Source organism: Cyprinodon variegatus, unplaced genomic scaffold (genome assembly GCF_000732505.1).
Source record: "Cyprinodon variegatus isolate N-32 unplaced genomic scaffold, C_variegatus-1.0 Scaffold580, whole genome shotgun sequence".
NCBI lineage: Eukaryota > Metazoa > Chordata > Actinopteri > Cyprinodontiformes > Cyprinodontidae > Cyprinodon > Cyprinodon variegatus.
In genome coordinates, this window is record NW_015151033.1 from 404224 (window position 1) to 428663 (window position 24440).

General features: G+C 36.4%; 1 protein-coding gene across 2 annotated transcripts in view; it reads left to right on the forward strand.

Moving 5' to 3' along the window:
- The window catches only part of LOC107095872 (cadherin-4-like), a 332712-nt gene that overhangs the window by 197267 nt on the left and 111005 nt on the right, over positions 1-24440 (forward strand). For both annotated transcript variants that reach the window (XM_015392232.1, XM_015392233.1), the window contains exons 4-5: positions 11167-11393; positions 21347-21529. In XM_015392232.1, the coding sequence (XP_015247718.1) occupies positions 11167-11393; positions 21347-21529 (410 nt within the window). The remainder of the gene's footprint in view (positions 1-11166; positions 11394-21346; positions 21530-24440) is intronic.

Here is a 24440-nt window from a genome sequence, read left to right on the forward strand (position 1 = left end):
GTTCTACAACAGCTTTTTCCACGCTGTCATCAGACTGTTGAACTGTTAAACTATAAACTGGACTCTTCATCACTTGCAACATTATTGTAGCAGAAAAATTATTTTATAATCCTATTAAATAAGAAAAAACTCCATGCACTGCATTTTTAACCATATTTTTTTGCACTGCACAGTACCTTCCATATTGATGTTGAAGACTCTCGTCATCCAGGTCGTAGTCATTCCAAAAAAGTAAAAAAAAAAACTGGACTGGACTTTTTCAAACTTGGTAATCAAAGTCCAGGGTTTTTTTGTTTGTTTTTTTACTTTTTTAGAACTTTCTGTTGCGCCATTATTATTATTTTTTTTTTTTTTTTCCTTATTTGGTTACCTTTCTCCTATACTGTTTATATGATGATCACTACTGCACTTTAAATTGTTCATTTCACTGTTGGAAGCTGTAAGTAAATTCATTTTTTTGTATACACTGTGTATACAAAATGACAATAAAGTTTGTCTAAGTCTATGTCAAATATGTTGATTGTTCTTATGTTAAACAAATGTTAAATTGGTTTTAAAACCAAGTCTAATGTGTCATTTCTGTTGAAAATGACACAGTAGACTGGCTGTCCAAAACTTTACCTTAAAAGATATTTTATTTGGCACTCATAAATTGTTATTTTTTCAAAACTTTCTCTCTGTCCACCCAACAGTTTTAAGTTTACTCATCAGTGGGACCTATGCTCCTGACTGTAGAAGTATCAGCCTTGGAAAAAAATACTGTTATTTTCAAACTGAGTGGGTGGCGTAGATTCTCCTTTTGGCTTCATGTTTGAGATGGCATACCAGAGGGAGTGTTTACTTAGCACTGCGCCACAACTGCGATGAACAGCAGCTCAACAAAGGGAGGCACCATATGCTCAGTTTGGACCCTGTTACAAAGCATTATTCATACCTGATTCTCACATTTCTATTCAGATTTTATACTTAAAGTTATCCTCCCACCCATGTAAACTATCAGATTTGCAGTGTTGCATGAATCACATTGCTCATGTCTCTAAATGGGAGGCTACCATGAATATCACAGGTTCATGATATGATTTCAAGCCTTATAAAACTCACTGATATGTTTGTCATGCAAAAAGCAAATAAGTGAATAACTTATACTAATAATATTTAAAAATATTTGAGCATTTGGTTGCGTCTTAGGACATTTTACTAAAACAATGTAAATTATATAATAACCTGACTAAACTCCCATTTTAATTACAATTACAGTATACTCATATTTTAGTGCAGCAGCATAATTTTACCAACATTAAATTACGTTAACTTTTTTTTTCCACTGGGAAAATTCCCACATTGAGGTGTATGTTTTTCCCAGGACCTTTGGTAGAGAAAACGGTCCACAACAGACCTCCTTTATATTTAACAGCAGACGACATGGGGTTTTCACATTGTCATTCAATATTGAATGTGATCTGCAGTGTTTTGCTGAACAGTTCAATCTATATGCCATCTGGCATAAGGATACCCTTTAACATAAAGTACCAATAGCATTTGGAAAAATTTGAATGTTAAAATGTGTGTCAGTAGAACAGATAAGGTTTCTCAAAGTTTGTTATGTAGACTTGCTGATCCTTTCTTCTAGCAGTCAACTTTAGAGCTTTGTTGGAAAATGAATATGTCCTCATCAGGCTAAAGCAGTGTTTCCTAACCTTTTATGACTTGTGTACCAATTTAAATATTTTTCCTTAAGCCCCTGTAAAAAATATCAGGCAAAAACGCTTGCATACATTGGATAAGTTATATAAAGTTTAGTATAAATTATGAGCACGCTGATGTACGCTGAAGCACGCTACTGAAACAGGTTGGCACACGTCAACATACCAAATGTCAGCATATGCTCATACCGTACGTGGGCAATAAGTTAGAGGTAAGTTATTTGATCGTTGACATACGTTAAGTGTAAGTTACTCATAAGTGGTGGTATCAAGCTTATCCAAAACCTACAGTATGAGTAACTTGCGCTTAACTCATGCGTAACTTATCAAGAATTTATCTCCAATGTATTTTAACGTATTTGACGTGTTGCAGATGACAGCTGACTGTGTTTCTAACTCACAGTTACTGTATAATGGTGCATTGGCAGTGGTTTGGTTTAAAAGGGGGTTCTGACAGGGAAACTGTCAGTCCTCCTCCAGACTTCCTCACCATCATCGGGTAAGCAATAATCTGAGTGTGATGGATCCTTCATGCGTTCAAGCCCCCTCAATACCACAATCAAATAAATATTTTAATCCAGCCCGGGCGCCTCCGAGTGCATTGCTGCCCTCCTTGGGACACTGGCTTGTGCCATTTCATGGGCATTACCCTGCTGTGCGTTATGCATAAGTTAGGCTGTCGTTGGACATAAGTTCTGGACTCGTTATGAATACTCTATGTATACACCCAAAATTGAAAACATACCTTGAAAGTTAAGCAAATGAGTGTACATAACAAAAAGAGCATATATCTCAGCTCACCAGCACTGAGGCTTTGTATCCCAGCCCTTACTATTTTATTTTAGTACCTAAGAAATAAAATATTTTCAAGTATCCCTTGCAATGCAATCATGGACCATTAGGGGTACGCATACCCCGAGTATGGAATCACTGTACCAAAAAAATACAGCTTTGCTTCACCTCATATTAATTTATTACCTTGGGGTAACTGAATGACCAATTCTACAATTTTAGAAGATGTCACTTATCAAATTTTTGCAGTAAAATTTACATTAAGTGTTTTTCTCTAGAGATTCAATTTTTCAATTCAGTTTATTTATATAGTGCCAAATTCACAACACATGTCATCTCAAGGCACTTTACAGTTCAACCAGATCGTACAGTCAAATTGATACAAAGTTTTCTATCTAAGGAAAACCAGTTGATTGCATTGACTCATTGACTCAAATACAATCACTCACACTAAACATGCTTGTAGCGACAGTGGAGAGGAAAAACTCCCTTTTAACAGGAAGAAACCTCCAGCAGAACCAGGCTCAGTGTGAGCGGCCATCTGCCGAGGCCGACTGGGGTTCAAGGAGACAGAAGCAGAGATACAAAAAGCAGCTGTAAAAGGCGGCCCCATCCAGGAAACACACAGCCAGGCAGACGAGCTCCGAGCCAGATAATATACTAGAGATGATTAGTATATTAATATGGTTACAAATAAATAAGCATGATCTAACTTAAGGTTTGATTCTAGATAGAGAATATACTGCTGCAATAATATGGCGTAATTTTGGTGCCACTGACTTGAGTGTACAGTTGCCCACTGGGCGCGCACTGATATCAATGTAAAAAATTACACTCACATACACTCGCTCAAAATCCGTATGCCCCTTTGCTCAAAGCTAAAAATGCAAACTGAACAAAGTTTCAATGTTTCTCGGCAGGCGCACATACACGAATTTGGACAAATTTAAGATATTGATATTGGAACCCCCCTCCCAAAAACAGATACTAGCTTTAAAACTGCTATAATGATGCACTGAAGAGTATCATTAGTTTCAGTGTAATTTTTCAATGTAAAAGTTATCTTTAAATAATAACAGCTTCTTTAGAAAAAGGACGGGGGGTAAACTTAGCTCCTTCTTGTTACTTCTGTCTCCTGCTCCTTATCTGCTAATTAGTCCTCCCATTGTTTATTAATACCCCATTAATACACATCCAGTTCAGTTACTCTTTGCTGGATCATCGTCATTCATTTATTTTATTCCTCCCTAGTGTCTCCTAGTTTGTTTGGTTCTTGAGTTATTTTTGGACAGTCCGGCCTGGACAATGGATTTTGTATTTTTACTTTTTCATTAGATTTCGCAAATATCCCTGCTTTTGGGTCCACATCTACATCCACCAACCCTGACAAGGCTAGTTGCTCAGGAAAATGAAAAAAATATATTGTTTTACTAAGAATATTAAAATCTACATTAATATAGAACATTTAGGTGTTAATTTTATTAGAGATGTCAGAATGTTTTTTAACGTCCTGCTATTTGTTTTTGTATTCCCTGCTATGGTGTACTATTCTAAGTCTTTTTAAGGGTTGATTTGATTGGACAAAAGAAAAACCCTGTCTTTGATTGGCTGGTGCTGTGATACATTTATATAAAGTGTTTCAAGTTGTAAGCGCAGAGATGAAGCCAAACGCACGCTTTGACAACACATGAGGGTATGTGAATTTAGACACTGCACATCATTGTCCCTGCTCTGGTAAGTACGTGCTCAGTTCAGTGCCACAAAAATTACACCATGCAACAAAACATACATTTGTTTTATAACTGTTACTCCAGCCAAAATATAAAATAATTTTGGTATCTGCACCAACGGTGCCAACAAACATCTCATCTGTAACTGATGTCTATGGTTCTGAGTTCTAAGCTACTTTACACTTTTTGGTTACATAAACTGTCCCCCTGATGTCGGGAAGGAGGCTAGATGAGAATCAGAAGAGATTTAAGCTGAATGGCAACGAGACAGAGAAAAGTAAAGAATATGTCAAAGCATAGAGCAAAGGGATAAGGGAAAGAGCAGAGAAATTCACAACTGACAGGTAAACATGTTGTGGTCCACTGAGGGGATAAGGGAGTCGATCTGCGTAGATGCATGAAGCAGGTTGTGCAGAGTGTCCTGCCATCTGCATTATGCACATGTAATGTGCCCATAAAACCACAGGTTTGGCTTCCTCTTGGGCTTTGTAGCTGGAAGCATGAAAATACAAAGACTATAAGTAATTGTATAATGCATACTGTCTGTTTTCGGTGTGTGTGTCTATGTGTGTGTATCCTTGTACAAGGAGAACGTCATGGTTGATGGTCATTTCTGCTTGCCTGCCCTGTTTTTAGCCATGTCTTAGCTGTACAAGCCGCTCTGTTGGACAGCATTTTCTGCGCCATACAAGTCCAGAGAAGAGCAGCCAAGCAGAATGACATCGGCTTCAACAGCCCGCCAAACATCTCTGTGGATAACAGAGTGCAGAAAAATATAGAGGAAACATGCTCACACAAAAGAAAATATAAATAAACTTGTGTTGAAAGAAGCTTCCAGTGGGACAGGGACAAAGAAAAATAGCATGTTTTTGTTTCATTTTAGAACGAAAAGATTCCAGACATGAATTTGATGGAAATGAGGCAGCATGCATTACGTTCTAACACAAAACAGAAGAGGTTGATAAATACCTTGGAATTCTAGATATACTTCTAAATATGTATTAGATCGAGCCCTTTGCTAATTAATCATACCAAGATGCATATGTTCATATGTTAAATTGCTATTGAATGTACCCCATACAATGGAGACAGTTTTAATGCATCATATAAACTGAAAGGCTGAATATTCAAGCAAGCTTGTAAACCAGTTAAGTCAGAGCTTCTCTGGTTTCTGACTATGGGGCTAGTGACAGATTGCCCTTATAGTTAAATTTGTGATAATACAATGTAAAATCATCTGCTATTTAAGATAACATTAACAGAACTTTAGATTAAAATATTGGATGTTTTTTTAGGGTTTTCTTTTTCCATGTTTTCCTACAAAGAAGTTGAAACTTTACTTTACAGATCACAACATGGTAAAAAAAAAAAAAAACAGCTAAAAAAATGACAGCATCCCTTCATCTATTTTCAGTAATGGATCAGTCTTGTTCAAGATCACAGGGGACATAAAACCTAACCCTGTAGTCAACATATACACTTAACAGCTCACTAGTCCGCTGTAGGGGCCTTACACTTAGTAAAAGCTTGTTGTTGTTTTTTTTTTGTGTTTTTTTTTTCTGAAGAGAAATTTGTGAAAGTCTGACTAAATTATGGATGCAGGTCAGACCAAATGAAACCAGATGATTTTTAGCTTCACCAGCCTTCACCAAACTGTTTGAAAAGTTATAAATTGACTATTTATTTATTTAATAAAGTAGGAGGCTATTTATTAAATGCCGTTTACTTAGCCTGCCAAGACAGAGTTTAAATTTGGGTGTAGTGATAAACTTAATTTGCTGTCTTGTACTTCTTGAATGCTGGTTGTTTCATACCTAAATTTTTCTGGATTTTCAAGTATCAGTAAACCTAAATGTTTTTACTCTTAAATTACCATAACCCCGTTTTACACTGACTGCTGACACTTCTCCTAAAATAAATAAATAATGCCAAAGTCAAGGTACCTGAAAAAAAATTGAAAGCCGTTAAAATCAAAATTTCAACCGAAATTGAGATTAGCTCAAATCAGAGTATTATAGAAGCTCAAGATCAGACATGTTTCACTAATCTCTGATCAGCGCTTAATGTTTTACACTTGGCACCTTTAGCAACCATCTTTAAATTATGAAATGTGATTTTGACAACTGGGAAAATGTTTCTTTAAATCAAAGGATATCAGAATAAATTTGTAAATTTGCACATTAATTTAATTTCATAACCGCTGGGCATCAGAAGACATTCTATAAAGTGAAAGTAAAGTTATTGTTTTATGAGGGGTTTTACAAGCCATATGTGTGGCTTGATGTGCTGACATGATTTATGGCATGTACGATCCTTCATAATTTTTGCTTTGCTGGCATTTCCACAAATCATGTGGAAAAGCATCAATAGAGGAAAATCCTTTATCCTGGGGTTGGGTTTCATTGGTAAGGAATGACTTGGGGCTATTCCACAGCTGGCCCACCACCTGCAGGGGGAACTATGATTGACTGGTGCAAAGACTGGGCAGCAGTCAGAGGTGGAGGCAGCGACCTGACCATGAGTGTCCATGGGTCAGGTTACTGACCCATGGACACTCAAAGATCTGGAGCCTGAACTTTTGTGGTAAAGTGATACCGGCAAGAAATAGTTGTGTTCATCACGACGCATACAGTAGCCTTGGCTCTGGAACCCAGCTCATTGATAGAGACTTGATTTTCTTCTACTCCTGCTTATATGCTTCGGATCATTGTCCTGATGAATCAGTGCAAACAAAATGCATTTATATTACTATATAAATGTTATCAACAAGACCACATGTGTAAACGCATCATCAAACCTTTACAGAGACTTTTTCCTTTTGTAGTTCACTCACCATCTTCCCTTATTTCCATCAATTTGACATATAAATATTACACATACCTTTGAATATTTTGTATTACTAAAGGCTAGAATAATTAAAAGTGTTTATTTTTGCTTATCTGGTATCAAAGCCTGATATTTGTGTGTGATGTTCTTTATATGATGTATTTATAACCAGTATTATAAAAATCTTCTAGCACTTCTTTCTTGTAGTGTCAAAAGACTGTTTTGAACATATATCGTTTTGACAGAGTAAAAAGGATGGATTTACTCCTCTGTACTGTCAGCTGAGAACACAGCATAAGCCTAGTTTTCATTTAACCATCTGAAATTTCAATTTTGTTTAAAGGGACGCTGCATACTTACATAGATACTAATCTAAGATTACACAACTGTTTGCATGCTGTAATGGACAATAACTGCAGAACTAAGTGTAATCATGGGAAAATAGTTATAAAATCTCAACACGGTAAACTCCAATTATTGCTTAAAAATACAACTGAAAAATGTGTTTCTTTCAAGATAGTTTTAGCAAAAGGTAGAATTGGGCTGATGAATATCCAGCCAACAATTGAATCTTTGTGGTGTCTAAGATACAGTTAGTGGTATTCTTACTTTTCTTAACCTATGCTTGTACATCAGGACTGAGAGATTTACATATCAGCCTGTGGATTATTTTTCTGTCTGTAGAATGACAGACTTAAAACAGTTTTAAAATTCCCTGTTATCCCTAGTGAGCTGCACTGATTGTTTCCCTAAGGTTTAACCATTTTTTTTCTTACATTGTGTTGACATAAGGTCTTCGTAAACTGTTGCTAAACTTCCAAAACTCGTGTTTTTACAGTATAGTGGCGGTTGAATTGTTGATATCAGTTTACTCTGAGTGCATATGATCAGGGGGCTTATGTACTTTTTGTAGCTGGCTCTAAATCTTATCTTAAGCAATGCTTTATTAGTCATGAAAATGATTTCAGCCAGCATTCAGTGTCTTTATTACTATTTGTTGTTCCCCACACTTTCTGCCTCCCCCGTGTTCACAGGTCTCTTTTCATCTAACATACTGATATGCATAAACACTCTTGGTTTCTGTATCAGCTTTTAGATCCCACAACCTGATTAAAGTCTGCTTTGTGTACTGTTTTTATTCTTAGTGAGGCATTTGAAAATATCTCCAGCCTGAGTCGATATAGACAGAGTCTGAGTTACAATCTCAGTCCCTAGTGGATTCACACCAGCAGGCTCTGAATGGTAAAACTGTTAGCTCAGTGGTCTTGTTAAGAAGCAAAGACATTTCACTAAGAGCATTTTGCATTGCTAGTGCCTCATAGATCATTTGAGTGGCCAAATGCCAGCTGGCATCATCAAAGTAAAAAAAAAAAAAGTTGCTTCAGGTTGAAGCATTAACCCTAAGGATCATACAGCTATCTGTTAAGAAAAATACTTTCTCATGCACGTTCTTTAGCAATGTTCATTTTCTTAAGCCTCTCCTCTCCAGCTTCACCACAAGAGACCTGGCTAAGCAAAAAAAATTAGGTTTCTGAGATTCAAGTTTATTGAAGTCGCTTACATAATAGATGTGTACCATCACATTTGATCTCTGGATTATTCAAGCACTTATTCTCATCTAAATACTCTTTGTAAAGTGCCCACAGATTATGTATTATGGATTAAAACTGTGTAGATAAACTGAATTGAACTGACAATTGTGTCAATACTGTAAACTGTTTGTTTCTATGGCTATTCTGGCCACAAGGGACCGCTGTTGGGCACCTGTCTATCTTGCTTTTGCTTTGGTAGTGAGTTTGTGTCTGTCATGTGTCATGTCATGTGTCTCGTTGTGTTTCCCTCCTCTGCCACCTGTTGTCAATTTTGCAATTAGTCTGTGTATTCAAGGGCTCTATTTTTTTGTTTGTTAGGCGCTGAGTGTTTTTCTTGCATCCATATTTCTGGCGACCTCCTCTGAGTTCTTTTTGTGCTTGTGATACTTTGCGCTCTGGGACTTTAATGCTGGCATACTTAGGTTTTCAAAAACATTTGGCATTGCCAAACATTATTTTTTTCCATTTTGGATCCTTTGTACTTGTTATTTCTGAAATGCCCCAGGACTTCTATTGTGGATCTTCTGAATTATTATTTTTTTTAATCAACTGAGTTTTGGGGGGAAAAATAAAAGGAAATCTCTGCACTTGAATCTTTACCATCTACCTGGACTATAGAACCTACCAAGCCGACGTCCCGGGTTCAATCCCAGAGTCAGTCCTAACATAAACAGTGGATGTTGCATCATCTGATAATCAGGGCCCCTTTTAGTGGGCAGGATATAATGTGTTAATGTCTTCTCTCTCTGAAGTGTTCAGTTGTCCGATGGAACAGGAACAGTTATAAATCAGTGGTCATGATTCTCTCATTGAGACCACAGAGCAAATGCTGGTCATTGTCGTTGAATCCAACAAACAAGTTACCATTTCTCAAATTGCAGAAGAAGTTTGTGCTGGTTTTGAAAGGTGTCAGAATAAACAGTGCCAGATCCAGAACTCTACCACGTCACAATAAAAGAAGAGGCCCTGGTGGTCTGTCGCTACTCTGAGAAACACACAGGAATGGAATGCACTGCAGAAAAAAATGTATGTTGCCATAATCAGTCTAATAGTAAAAATGCATTAATGGATATAGACAGGGTCTGTTTTGGCAGCAAAAATTTGACCGACATTTGATCAACACATTATAACATGCGTTTTTTTATATCTGATAGTAATCCCCTCCATTTTATTCAAGACCAGTCACTGATGAATGATCCTAAAAGCTAAGCAATAATTACAAACAACAGCCTACACTTACACATTAGGCTCTTTGCTTTAGTGCATGTGTGTGTCTTTCTTTTAAATTAAAAATATGGCTTATATTTGCTAAAACAGATAGATGCACACATCCTTGGAACTGTTTACCATCCGTCGCCATTACGTCGGCAATTACTCAGAGGCTGAAAATAAGCTGCCTCATTTGCAGGATGCTAAGCTGCTCTGGCTGAGATCTTCAGCTTTATTAGCCTGTTGTTTTGGAGCTGCTTTTGACAGGAAGCTGAGCAATAAATTAAATAGATGGCTTGATAAAAAGCTTGCTGTGCAGAATTCTTCACGCCAGATTTTTGAGAAATCACGACACCGTAGCTCATAACAGACGATGTGTTCCCAGGGTGATTTATGAAATCAATTTGTCTTGTTATCAGTAGCCAGAGTTCGTCAGATAACATCACAGCCCATGCATCCAAATTTCTTGGGGGTAGAATGAAACAAGGAACAGAGTGTGCGTTTTCATTTTATAATTTTTTTTCTTTGTATCAGACATGTTGAAAATCACAATCGTTCATTTCAAGCGTTGATGTTGCATCGTGCTGTGAAGCATGTAAAAAAATTATGCAGAGTTGATTAAATCCTGTAACAGAATGAAAAAAAAGTTCTGTCTAAGACAGTTGGTTTCTCTGGTGCTCTGTATGCTACAGTGACTTATTTCTGCAAGCTGGCTTTGAAAAGCCTGCAGCTCCACTTTGCATCATCTCAGTCTGTGCCTGCTTCCTAGACAATCATTGACATGTGAGGTGGAAAGACAGAAAGCACCTTTATACCCGGACATCTGGTAACAGAAATGGCAATTTGTGTGTGTGCACGCAAACGTGAGATTCCTTACAGCTCGCCTTTATTTTGGGTCAGTGAAGCAGAATCCTCAGAATGTCTTTCCAGACCTACATGTGAATTCTGCAGTGTCTGGTCACTCACCTTACTATGCTTCAGTCCATCTACTCATTCTCTCCCTGGGGAGCAGGTGGAAATACTATTTTTACCTAAGGATCTAGTTTGGGAAAAAGGAATTATTTGGAAAAGTATTGGGTTCCACTCTGTGTTAAGGAGGAGATAAGCAGTTATTTTGCCAAAGAAGTCAAAGCAGTGAATCTGAAGTGACAGCAGAAGGGATGAGATATTTCAAGATATGTCTTGATGGATGCGGTTTAATCTTAAGCCTGCCAGATGTGTCAAGGATTTGCAAACACCTTGTGGAGTAAATCTCCTTGCGTTGCCGCTCTCTCATCTTGTACCTCCATTCCCGTTTTCTGTCTGTCTCTGCAGTGAAGTTTGAGGATTGCCAACGCAGCAGAGAGGTGGGCTTTGTCAGCAGCGACCCCAACTTCAGCGTGAGGCCTGATGGGAGCGTGTACACAGAGCAGGAGGTGGCAAACCTCTCAGAACCTGTCCAGTTCATGGTGACGGCGCGGGGGCTACATGATCCTCACATCTGGGAGACCACAGTGAAGTTGGCCCTTGCCGGACATCTTCATCCTCTACCACTCTCAAAGGTACAACACTCTGCTAGGTTAGAAACTACACAATAGCTGACCGTTGCTTTGTTATTTGTTCCACTTAAGGTGTTTTATCATTTATTTACAGTAGGCCTAAATTATCTGCTTTTAATCCCTTAATAAAATCTCTTAGATCATTATGAGGGTTTGGGTTCTTTTTTGTAAAAAAAATCCTATAAAGATGATCATATCAACCGACCATGATGTGAAAGAGCTTTAATACAGACAACTGAAGACATGATTAGATTTCCCTTATCAATTTAGATTCATGGAAACAATTTTCTCAGCTTGAGCTTATAGTACCCAGCAGTGGGTTCAAAATGTCATGCTGGACAATAAATTCAACATTTATCTTCAGGGAATGGCTAATTTTACTTTTGTCTTATATCCAAGGTTTCATACATTGATTTTCTATAATTAGGACAAAATCTCATTTTCCAACAATCATTTAATTAATTTCAGTTTGCATATTATAGCTACTTTTTTTATTGTTGTTTTGGAGGTTGATTAGACTATAGCCCAAATTGGAAATCAGCTGCCAAAGGTGAATATAATGCTTCCACAAAGGATGTGTTTAAAGCTCTGCACTTTTCTGCAAACAGTTTAATACACATTTAGATTTTTTTGCAAACAAACCCAATCAGGTTTTGGCTCTGATTTGATACATGCAGAAAAACTGTAAGATTAAAAGAGTTCTGAAATTATTCAGAATGGCTTCCTTCTATTTCACTTCAGAGATACCTGCCATTTTAAAAGCAGTGCGTACACTTTTGAGAGCCACCACAAAATTAAATTGTATTCAGCACTGCCGTTTCATCATCTCATTCCTTTTCAAACTTGGAGCAACAGGTTGTGAACATTAATGTGGTTGGTACTCAAAGCTCCTTCTTTCTAATGAGCCAGCAAATGGTGATTACAGATCTCTGTTTAAGTCTTCAGCCTTAATTATTTATATTTGATGAAAGCTAAACTTAATTAAATTTGATTGAAAAATGTTCTAAAAGACTGTTAATTTCAGACCTGCGTTTCCTGATTGGGTGTTATTCATTTTGTAGCTGAGGGTTGATAAAAGCATCTTTCTGATTAATTTCCCAATCAGAAAGTCAATCCACAGAATACTGATCCCTGCAATAAAAGTTAGAAAAGATTAACGTAGTAAAATTGCAACATTTGCAATGCTAGAGCTACTTTCAATTTAACTCTCTTGTCCTCCATTTATAAAATCATACAGCGCTTACAAGCAATGTCTATATAAAAAGATGGGAAAATAATTGCCTCATTTGTTTTTAACTTAGACTATATCCACAGGGTACATATACTACTGTATATACACATAGGTAGAGGTGTCTCCTCGGTCGCCGTATCTGCCCCCCACTACTTGTTGAACACCATTAGGCAAAATGTTCACTCCTGTCTCTAATCATGACAAAAGGCCTACGTCTCACGTAGATAAAGTAGTCACAGAGTGAGGATTAAAATTCTGCCCATTCCTGTGGGTGCAATAATGGAGACCGGGGGGATAATTGACATTGATTGAGGTAATGTTCCACTCTGGTAGAGTCTGCAAAGACCAGGTGATGTAGTTTCGTTGTATAATTATGTTCCACACATCATGGAGCAAGGGAAAGATTCAATAATTGAGAGAGTAGAAAAAAAAGTGTTTTATTTGATGACATCAGTCTTTAAAAATGAGTTTGTCTACATATTGTGCATCCATTCTTGTTTTTCCCATCGCAGTATTTATTCGATCTCCCGTAATTTTTAACTAGAATTGTTAGTAGTTGAAATACTTCAAATTGGTTCATAAAACCATTGATATAATAAAGTATGACAAATTTATTACTGCTTTTAATGAATAAACTTTTCAGTGCTTTGGTTTAATTTCTCTGTTTGAGATATTGTGTTTTGAGTTATTTTTGCATTTTCTGTGTTTGCTTTTGTTGCTGTTTATTGCTCTCCTAGGTATTTGATGTTTCCCCTTGTCATTTGTCTAATCTCCTCACTTCCTTAACCTTGCTGTCCAGCTCGGGAACCTTTAGTTCTGGTTATTGTTCTTACATGTTTGCTGCTTCACAATCTGACCTCATAGGTACATAAGCTCCCTGGTTTTCAATGTTCCTTGCTTGTTTCTACAAATGCTGTCATCCATAGGCTTCTTTTGTGTTTTCTGTTTATTTTCTTTCAGATTTTATTAATTCTTTAATAATTCAGAGTTCCTACATACAATAAGTGTTGGCCAAAGCAATAAGCTAATCTGAAACAGGATTTAACAGTATTTTCAAGCAGTCAAGGCCAAAAACGTTTCATTTTTGCATTGCTTTTAAAATGTATTTGTAAATCTTGAATTTCTTCAAATTTCATCAAATTAAAGCAAAAAAAATGTATTTTTTTTATTGGACGTTTATGTCATATAACAACAGAAAATATTAACTGTGAAGCTGGGCAAAAACAATAGATTGCTGCAAAATTATTTTGGAACTAAGGTCTGAAAAGTTTGGCATCAGGCACATGAAGTTAGCTCCTTTTAATCTGCCATTGTTAAATAAAATGTACTATAACAGCACATTCTCACTCCCACTCAGGTCACATATTGTAGATTCTATTGACTATAACTGCTGTTTATTTCAAACTGTATAAATTTAACTTTCCTGTAAAGGCTTTAGAGGCCTTTGTTAGTGAACTTAAGCAGACAAAGGGCGTCATCAAGAGCAGAGGACAAACCAGACAGGTCAGGGCTAAAGACATGGCTTTTACGTAATAGTGGCTAAAAGAAGACCTTTTTTAAAAGTAGGTCACCAGAAGGTCTTTTTTGTAGCTTTCTATACTAAGCAGACACAGAAAACATGTTGAACAAGATCCTCTGATCAAATGAGATCCTAACTGAATTTTTCAGTCAATGTTAAAAACACTATGGGGGGAGGAAATAATGTATAACACTGTGCATTACACTACAGTAAGTAGACCATACCCATGGTAATACAGTAGATCCCCATGCCGTTGGGGTTATTTCCTTTGGCAGAGACAAAGAAAATGCAGGTCATCCTGGAGGAAATTCTGTTAAACCACATATGAGTGATCGTTTACCTTTATTCAAGGCGGTAAACCTAAACATAAAAAAGCTTTAGAAGCAAATCATGCCTCGAGATATGAAAGGCTGGTAGAGACACACAACCAAACTAAGAATAGTTTAAAAGTTTTAATAATATATTTATTATAGTTAATTTAAGCACTATTTTCTGTTGGTCACTAATACTAGATTCCAATTAAAGATACTGTGATGATATTTAGAGGATGCACATGGTTCTACCCGGTTCACTGTATGTTAACCATTCTATCTTTTCAGAGATATTTCTGATAACAGTTAATGATTAAATCCCCATGAAGTGTTTATAATTGAGTGAAAGATTAATTGGAAACAATTGGCAAGCGAAAAATTGCCCTTTAAAACATTTGTCCTCACTGAAACCTACAAGTCACTATGAATTAGATTTTAATGACTTCATGTGGAGGGTGGAAAATCGATCCACATGTAATGGACGTAGAAGGGCTGTAATCAGCTCTCAATAAACCTGGGAGTGTCTTTACAAGGTGGTTTTCTCAATTCCACTGTTAACAACAGAAACAATGATATAAAAGTAAATAAGCCATAATTGCTAGGTTAATAGCCTCTATGTGACCACATTTCAAGGTCTGGATAAATATGAACTAAGTATGGAAAATTTTATACAATTGCAGACATAATTTAATTTCCCAAGCATATTAAAAAAAAGATTTCTTAAAGATTTTTTTTACCCTATTTAGCATTTGAATGGTAAAATGTCTCTATTTTCTCTAAATGTGGGGTTCTGAGTAACTGAATAACACTTCAGAAGTATTAAGGGGCCATTTTACAGATTTTTTGAGATCCTATACTGAACCACTGAAAATGTAATTGTTAAAATAGTTGAGTTGCCAGCAATAAACATTATTAAGAATCAAAGTTTACAAATTAAGCTTTTATAGAAATTGTATTATTTCCTTATCTATCATGCAGCAAATAGTAAGTCACCTCTCCCCCTCCAAAAAAAGTGGTAACTCAAAATAGAATAACATTTTCAGTCTACACACTTTATGACATTGAAAAAAAGTCTTTTACAGATATTCATAAAAATTGTGTAAGATGTTAAGGTGATTTTCTGTGTGTTTTGGTAGCTTTACATTTTGTGACAGAGGTTTCTTTGATTAAAAGAAAAAAAAAACATGACCAAAGTAAATGTATTTCCTCTCTTCTTGTCTAAAATAACTTGTGAAGTATTACACAAATCATTGTGTAATAATAGTAAAACTATAAAAGTTTATATGCAGCAAATTCTCCAGCTTATTTAAGAGAAATATTTGCTTTAATACATTAACAACCAACTCTCATTTTAAGCCTAATAAATGTAAGAACATCAGAAAATTACTGCTTCCTTGGCCTAGAAGGTTAGTTTAACAATACACCGAACCATACCATACTTGTCTGTTATAAATATGGCTGCTTAGCAGTTAAAAGAAATGCTCTTTCTCCAGCTAAATTCTGCCAAAGCACTCAGTATTCAATTCCTCTCTGAAGATAAATAGTGTTAAGGGGGTTAGACTTGTTAAAGATATGCCAAGCTTAGTTTTTAACTGTAAAAGTAAACTGGCATTTGCTCCATATTATATATTTCATTCCTGCTGCTCATGTTTTGTTGAGTAGTTAAAGTTAATTTGCTTTTAATAACCAGCTTCATATCTCACATTTCTGTTTTAGAGACAAACATTTGCATACTTTGAATGTGTAGCACTAGATACAATTTAGCATTTATTTTTCAAGTGTACAATGCTGTATCATTTGAAGTGTGAAGCATCTTTGTCTGAAAGCCCTTCCACTGCATTTATTTGTTCAGGTTATCACACCTCGTGCAGGTAGGGCCCCTGGTGGAGTGCTCTCTAACTCGGGCTGATTTCATGGCTCGACTGTTTGCCGTCTCCACCTGATCTGAGCCCCTTCAGTTATGCGCCAATGAGTCTGGAGTCCACCCGTTGCCGAAGCATGTTTTAGTGCTTATTTAATTTGCATTTTCCACTCAGCGCCAACCAAGCACGCTTTCCTGTTCAGGGCAGATTACGACAAAGGCCGTCAGTGTGCAACACTGGACCCCAGGGTCTGCTGGACATCGGAAATGGAGCAGAAGCAAAGTGCTTTTAACTTCAAACTTTTAGATTGTGTTGGGAGACTATAATGGAAAGCTGAAGGTCCCAACAGGAAAACAGTATCAAGAATTTCATGTTTTTTTTTTCTTCAGAGTTTTATTTAAGTGTCAGAAACATTTTTTTCTTCATTTTGGTTTTTGCAAAAATATCTCATGGGAGAACATTCTCCTTATTGAAGACTTTTGCTGTGATCTCATTCAGCTAAGGGATCTTCAGTGATAAAAACATAAAAGAAGACATGCTGAACAGAGAATTGGCAGCAAACACACACATTTATTGAGCTGCTCTGTCTGTTTGTCAGACTGATAACCTCCAGATGTCTGCTCCTGGGCTTTGAGTCTACAGGCCCTACAACTGCCCCAGCAGTATGTGGGAACTGAAATACGGCAGCTGGCTTTTTATGCCTGTTGGGTTCAGGGCCCCTAGCAACATGGGGACACACACATTGTCTTCACATCACATTTTCACACACATGCCTACACACCCAGTAACCCACACACAATTAGATACATCCACATATATTTCCATGCATTTTATTTTTACACTATCAGACCTCTAAGAAATATGCTTTCCCTATTGCCAGCTCACATGATTTTTTACATTGAAATGACCGAATCTCAATGGATGCAAAGAACTCTATCCACACCTACATGTATATACTGTTAAATGTCACTTTACACATATTTAGAAAAACTATAGCTGTATCTATTTTTTTGGTTTCATTAGAGGAGAAAGATAAGATGACAAAAGAAGCATTAGAATAAGGAAGTAATAAGATTTAAGTGACCTTAATTGGGGCATGGCTGATGGTAATAAAAAGTATTTTAGAAAATATTGATATAGTAGGATTTCCACCGACAGCAACCACTCAGGATAAAATAAGTATTTTTTCAAAGATAATGGAAACGATCTCGTAGCACAAACAGCCACTAGTTACAACCAAGAAATGTTGGATATCATCTCTCAATATACGGCACATCTAAGCTTTAAGTAAATGAGCTACAGCAGCAGAACAGCAAACTGGGTGCCTCTCTGATCCGATAAAAACAGTCAACTGAGGCCGATGTTAACACAACCCACTGAAATTGGACAATTTCAGACAGAATGTTGGGTGGATCAGATCTTGGCCGAAAAAAAACATGAGAACATGGAGCCATTCTGCATAATATTAGTGGTTGGAGTTGCTGGTAGTACTATGATTTAAAGTTTGTGCGACTGAATGTTGTTTCATTAGTGTGGCACAGTCTGTCCATCACTTCATAAACCACCCACTTTCTGATCTTTAAAAGTTCAAACCATGTCAAAGAAGTTTCTTGAACCATTGATCTTGATCCATTACAGTACCTTTTAAATTCTTTGGAGCAGGAGGCTCCCATCACAGATATGTAGCCTGCAAATCTGTCTCAACTGTGTTATAAGCGGCCCCAGAGGCAAAAAGGGGGTCCAAACTGCCATTTGGGAGTTGAAGCGTAAAAGTGGCCAGTGAGTGTGTATAAAGAAAAAAAAAACACGACCCTAATTTAATAGATACACATTGTTGTTTCCAAGAAGCTTGTTGGGGGTGTACTCTGTGTTATTTTTTTTCTTTGTAATTCTGTTTCTGTCACAACGCCAGCAGCATTTCATCAGCCATGCTGTTTGAAAGTCTCAGTCACATGCTTTCACTATGCAGATACTGTATCATCCATGAGCAGACTTCAACTAAAGGATATCTCTCTGCTGAATTCCATTTCTCTGCCTGACTGTCTCCCTTCTTCATTTCTTAATTTCTTTCAAAAGAATGCTGAAGCCTGACCAATGAAATATTTCAGCCCTGTTATCAACGACTCTTCATCAGTTGGCAGATTGTCGTATGGTGCAGTCTATTCATTCATTGTATTTTGCTATTGATAGCTGGGAGGAAAGATACAGACTTTATCGCAGGAGCTGTTCACTAGGATGGGTGTAGATGAAGAAGAACAGCTTTGGCACGCGTTATATGTCATTACATTCTTAAGGCACTCACATACCGCAAACTCTCATGGATGATTTGTCATCCACATTAAACCATTTTTAATTGTTGGCTGACTGTTCATACTAGAGCTGAAAATTCATATGAACGTTTGCAGATATATTTACTCAAATTGTTCCCGTTTTGTACCATAACAAACAAAAACAGCAATGCTTTTTGTGGGGACACAAACAAGGACATTAATATAGATGGAAAATTGTACTTTTTATAGATTTTTTTCAAATGACAACTTGAAAGGTTGGACGTGTATTCAGCCTCCGTTATTAAGATACCCCTGACAGTAAAGCTTTTAATGGCAAGAAAAAATCATTTGTTAAAGAAAGATATTAGAAGTTCTATTTCATGAGACATGTAAGGCACACAAGCATGTAACAGAAGATGCTCTGGCCAGATGACACCAAAATATGTTTTTTTAGTCAACATGCAAAACAAAAGATAAAGAAAGCTAACATAATCCCCTCAGTGGTCCATAATCTAAGGAGTTTTGTCTCCAGGATAAAGGTTATTAAACATTATCTCCAAAAAAAATTTGAGGTCCTCAGAGACTTACTATTGAGAATAAGATTGAATAATTAGGGAACCTTTGAAGGCATTTGCTTACATTGTTTTATATGCAGATGTGAGAGTAAAGGTATCAGTATATAAATGCATTGCAAACTTTCTGATTTGAGAAAAACTTTTAGAGCCCTATACCCATAAACATATGTATGCTACTTTGTGTTGATCTGTCACTTAAAACACATTTAATTTTAAGGATGTAACCCCACAATGGGAACATAACCAATTTTATAAGCTACAACTTCAAGAGAAAAGCTAATTATATCACCTGAGTGTTTTTGAATAATCTGATTCCTATGAAAAGTGTTCCATATCTTTCAGCACTCCCACCCTTCTTAACCCTTTTTGTCCAACATTTGTTCAGATGGATTCAATTCTCTAAATTTCAAACTCAAACAAAAGAAAAATGAAAACATTCCCTGCTTTTACCTGAATGTAGCATTTGGTCTGACTCCCTCACAGGCAGAGCAGGTCCATCCTGATAGGATGGACTGCTGGCCCATGTTTGCTTTTTTTGAGACGTGTCCATGACTGCTCGTGTGCACTGCCAGCTGCAAGCTGTGCTGCATGTGGTCCAGGTGGGATTAGCAGGAGGATTTCCACTGTGCTTCAGGTGACAACGACACACTGCCGCTGAATGTGTGTGTGTTTGCAGAGTGGAGACTCAACAATAGGATTAGTTGGATTACAGCAAAACAGCCATATTACACATGAGAATAGCATAAAGGATACACTGCTGTAAAACACTGCTTTACACGCAGTTCTATTCCGCGAGGTAAACTAAGTAAGAATGCAATCTTCCTTCTGCAGCTATAGCCAGAAGGCATCACAGAGGAGAGGCCTGGGGGTTTGTTTATCTGTCCATACATTTCTACATCAAAGCTGAACACTGGGAGGTTTTCAAAAGTCTCAAAAATAAACTGTATATAAAATAACTTTCGATATATATAAAGTACAGATTTCCTGAAATGAGGAGAATGCTTGGTGGTCTGAAACACCTAAATAACATTAAGGCTTAGAGCACAATTTGAGAGAAACTGTTTTTATCTTGGATGATTGCAAAACTGCAGGGTTCTCCTCTCATCTTCAGACAGATGTTTTTCTAGAGAAATGAACCTCATTCTGTTCAGTCATCAGGAGGGACAAACTGGAGAGATGGAGATAAAGGAAATCTTGAAATAATAATGTACCTGCAGGGATGTAAATAAAGCACTCACATCTGTGCATAAGTCTATAAGGAGGTTTGCTATATTAGGTAGGAGTCAGGCTCAAGTGTCCTGCCTTAGGAGGTCAGACAACTCATATTTAAAGGGATTTATGTCTTTTGTTAGAGTCAATGACACAATGCAAGCAAATATCTACTATAGCTACATAATCATCCATCCTGCAAAGTCATCAACTCAAGACAATCAGATGGGTTTCCTTAGAAATAAAACGTTTATGTCTTCTATATAATTTAACTATCTTTGTGAATTGCCTTGAGATGAATACATTAAATTGAATGGAATTGTTTTTCTAACTAAACTAAAATAATTTGTAATCCCGATCTTTGTTAGCAGGATTTTGGTCTAAAATGTTTGATTGCTACTCAAGGGCAGCTGGGACCAATGGGTGGTACTGGGGTGTTTCAGATGATTGAAGATGAGAAGAACTTATCCTGCCAAAAATTAAAGAAAAAGAAAAAAAAAACACGAATGAAAATATGGTATCTAATCATTATAATTTTTTTCCCCATTCTTTTAAAATATCCATCCATCCATTTCCTCCCGCTTATTCCATCACGATTGAGGTGGGGCTGGTGCCTCACTCCAGCAGTCTATTTGGGAAATGCAACATACACCAGGTCACCAGTCCGTCTCTGCTTATAAAGCTTATAAATTAAAATTTTTAATAATGTATGATACTGAGATTATCTCTAAATACTATTTTATGAGTTATGTTGGTGAATCTGAGCTTCACATGTATGTCTATTTAAACCTTTAAAAAATATAATATACATAAAAATACAATACATGTACATTAAAAACTGCAGAGTTACTAATTAGCCCTGAGCAATATTACTTTTTTAACGTGGTAACATAAACTAATTTTTGAGTTTCAATAAGCCAATTATGGATCAGCTGAATTTATGTTTTAAGTATGACATGCTTGTTTTTGTTCTTTCCAGGTCGGCTTTGAGGAAATGCTGTCACGGGTGTGGGAGTCCCAACCCAGAGTTATCAAGTTTTCTCGAAGACATCTGAGAGGTTCCTCTGCCAATGGTTTGAGGCGGCAAAAGAGAGATTGGGTCATCCCACCCATCAATGTGCCTGAAAACTCCCGTGGACCCTTTCCACACATGCTTGTCAGAGTGAGTGACAGTCTAATCTTTAATGAAAATAACTTTCCCTGATGTGAAATGTCTTCAGAAAACTTTTGCATACAGTTAAATCATCAGGACAATAAAATAAAAGTGATGCATTTTGTATCTTTGAATTTTTAGGACTTATTCAGGTCTCTGAAAAGAATATATCAAAAATAGGGAAATATCTTTTGTCAAAACTAGGCCAGGGGACACATTTCACATGGTATTTTCTACTTGCCATACATGGGAGATACGGGAAAAATTCTGCACTTTACTTAGATTTACATCACAATGTGAAGTAATTTGTATTCTGGGCCTTTGTGCATCAGCAGACAAGTAGACCAAAAAAATCTATCCTTGGAAGGCACAAAAATTCCCACTTGACGCTTAGTCTCAGAGGTAAAGACATGAGTATTACTCAAGAGTGGGATACTATGAGTCTTAAAACAGTTGACAAACCTAATTCCTTTCATTTTCAAGTAGTTGTTTCAAGTGTAAATGTGATAGCAGAGTATGAAGGTTTCACTTATGCACAGTTTCTGCCAAAAATCCCTTATAGTTTATTTTCCACAGAAAGTCAGGGATTTGAAGCCCCAGGATTTGCTTTACCCGGGTTTCAGGAATCCCGGGAAATGAATCAACCTGCTATCCACAGGGCATTAATTTACTTCAGCCTGAGAAAAAAACAACAAAAAAAACTGCACTAAGCCTTCAGTCCATTGGGTGGGTGTAATTAGAGACAGAACTGGTTTTCAGTGCCCTGAATTGTCATATCATGTGAAGTCCCTTCAAAAGACACTTTTTTTATTTTTGATTATTGTTGTTTCAGCGTATAAATAATAGTACAGATTTAAATAATCATCTATATAATTTATTCTTTTATTAAGCTTAGCTAAAAAAGTTTCAATAATTATTTGACTTGGATTTTTTTTTTATTAACTTGCATCTGGAACAAAGCACTGCAGGAATAGGCCTGGTTAACTTTAAAAAGTACAGGCTCTTTAATGGAACCAACACCCTGGGAAAGTGAAATAATCTGGTTAAATGTACGTATATCTAAATGTAACCTAAGATCTGAAAATCCCCGGTCTTTTTAAAAGGTATTGTTACCATTAGACTCTTTTTGCAATTATTTAAAATGTATGTGCTAGTACGAAATTTAGGTATTACAATATATCTACAACTGAAAACTAATGATTCTGCACATTTGATGACCTAAACAATATTTTTAACTTTTTTTCTGTAGGATTTAAAAAATATATATATAAGTTTATTTTAAAATAAACCTGCCTGCAGTTTTGCAACAATAGGTTGGTTTGGCCTTAAATAACTGTTTATAATCGTCAATGGCAATTATTGATAAGGTTTCCAAGTTTAAATCACTGGTTAATTGTGACATTTTAAAACAATACAAGGAGTTAATTTATGCACTGGCATTCTCAAAAAAGCTAGCCCCAGACTCATATATACATACAGTAGAATGATTAATTAACCACACTTCAATTTCCAGTTAAAATACTTTAACCAAAAAGCTCTTTATGTATCCTTGTAACATTGAATTGAACTACTAGTAAAAGTGAAAGAAATGACAAAAATGATAAAAAAAAAAAAAGAAAAATGACAGTGATAAAGATAAATATAAAATATAATATATGATGCAGTGACATCATATAAATTTTGTGGCCAAAACATGAATGAGGCCAAATTAGCTCATAGTTAACAAAGAACAACAGATGCACTGTTTATGCTTACCACCCATCTGGTGAATATCAAATCATCCTTTATTTGGCAGTTATCTGTGTCCTTCCATATTGGTTATATATGACTGAGATGAGATGCGCTAAGTGTTTTCAATAAATGCATCCGATACACATCGGTCCCACACACATCACCCAAGTTCAGTACACCCAATACTCTACCACGAACAGAAAGGAGCTTAAAAACACAGACTTGAGTGGAAAGAGGCAAATCTGTGGTTAAACTTAGCATATCTGGTCACTGCTTAGATGGATAGTTAACAGACCAACTTCTTGATGCACATGTCCTTCCCAATGCAGCGTGTGAAGAGTTGTTTTGAAAATGATGTAGCACTTTGCAGTCTGAACCTTTCCCAGTCTTTTGTTTTTCTGTATGCATTTTAGTACTTGTTAATACAACTCCCCTTTCTGTATCTTTTTATACATTTTGATTTTAATACTATAGAATATTTGCTTTTCTTTATATTATAAGCTAAAAGCATATATAACATTTCATTACCCTAGTTTGTCTTTAAATAATATATTTTACAAAAGTTGCTTTGTCTTTAGTGAAAAGTAAGAACATATATTTTTTTACAAGAGTTAAAGTTCTCTCAGGTTAAAAATAGTAGATTCTGTCACCACAAAAAGGACTGTTTTGTAACTGTGTACTGTAACCAGTACTTCATTTGGAAGCACAAAGCTTTGCAATCTGATTTAAGTTCACTATATGAAGACGAAGAGTAGAATTAATCAATTATTCTAAATTCTAATACTTGTTGCCATTTATTTACAGCTTATTGGCTGAGTAATTCCAGCCTTTATATCCATAGTTTGGTCTCTAAAAGGTTAATGAGAGAGTGTGAGCTGGCGTTAGCCAGTCAAGTCTTTGGGAGCCACCACCACATTAGATCACAGCAAGCTCTCTTATAAGTTCATTGGATATATTTCAGGGCAAAGTAGTGATATAAAGCCTAGAAGTTTGCTCACAAAATTAGCTGTGAATAAATTGCAACACACGTTTGAAGTTATTTTTGCCTTTCCCACTAATAATATTGACTTTCAAGTAAAAGCAAACCAGGAAAAGTTTTCTCATCTCGCTTAGTTAGAAACAGCTAATCATAGGTCAGGGTTTCTATGACAGCGTCCCTAGTCTCACCTGCGTGACTTTTATGGATGTG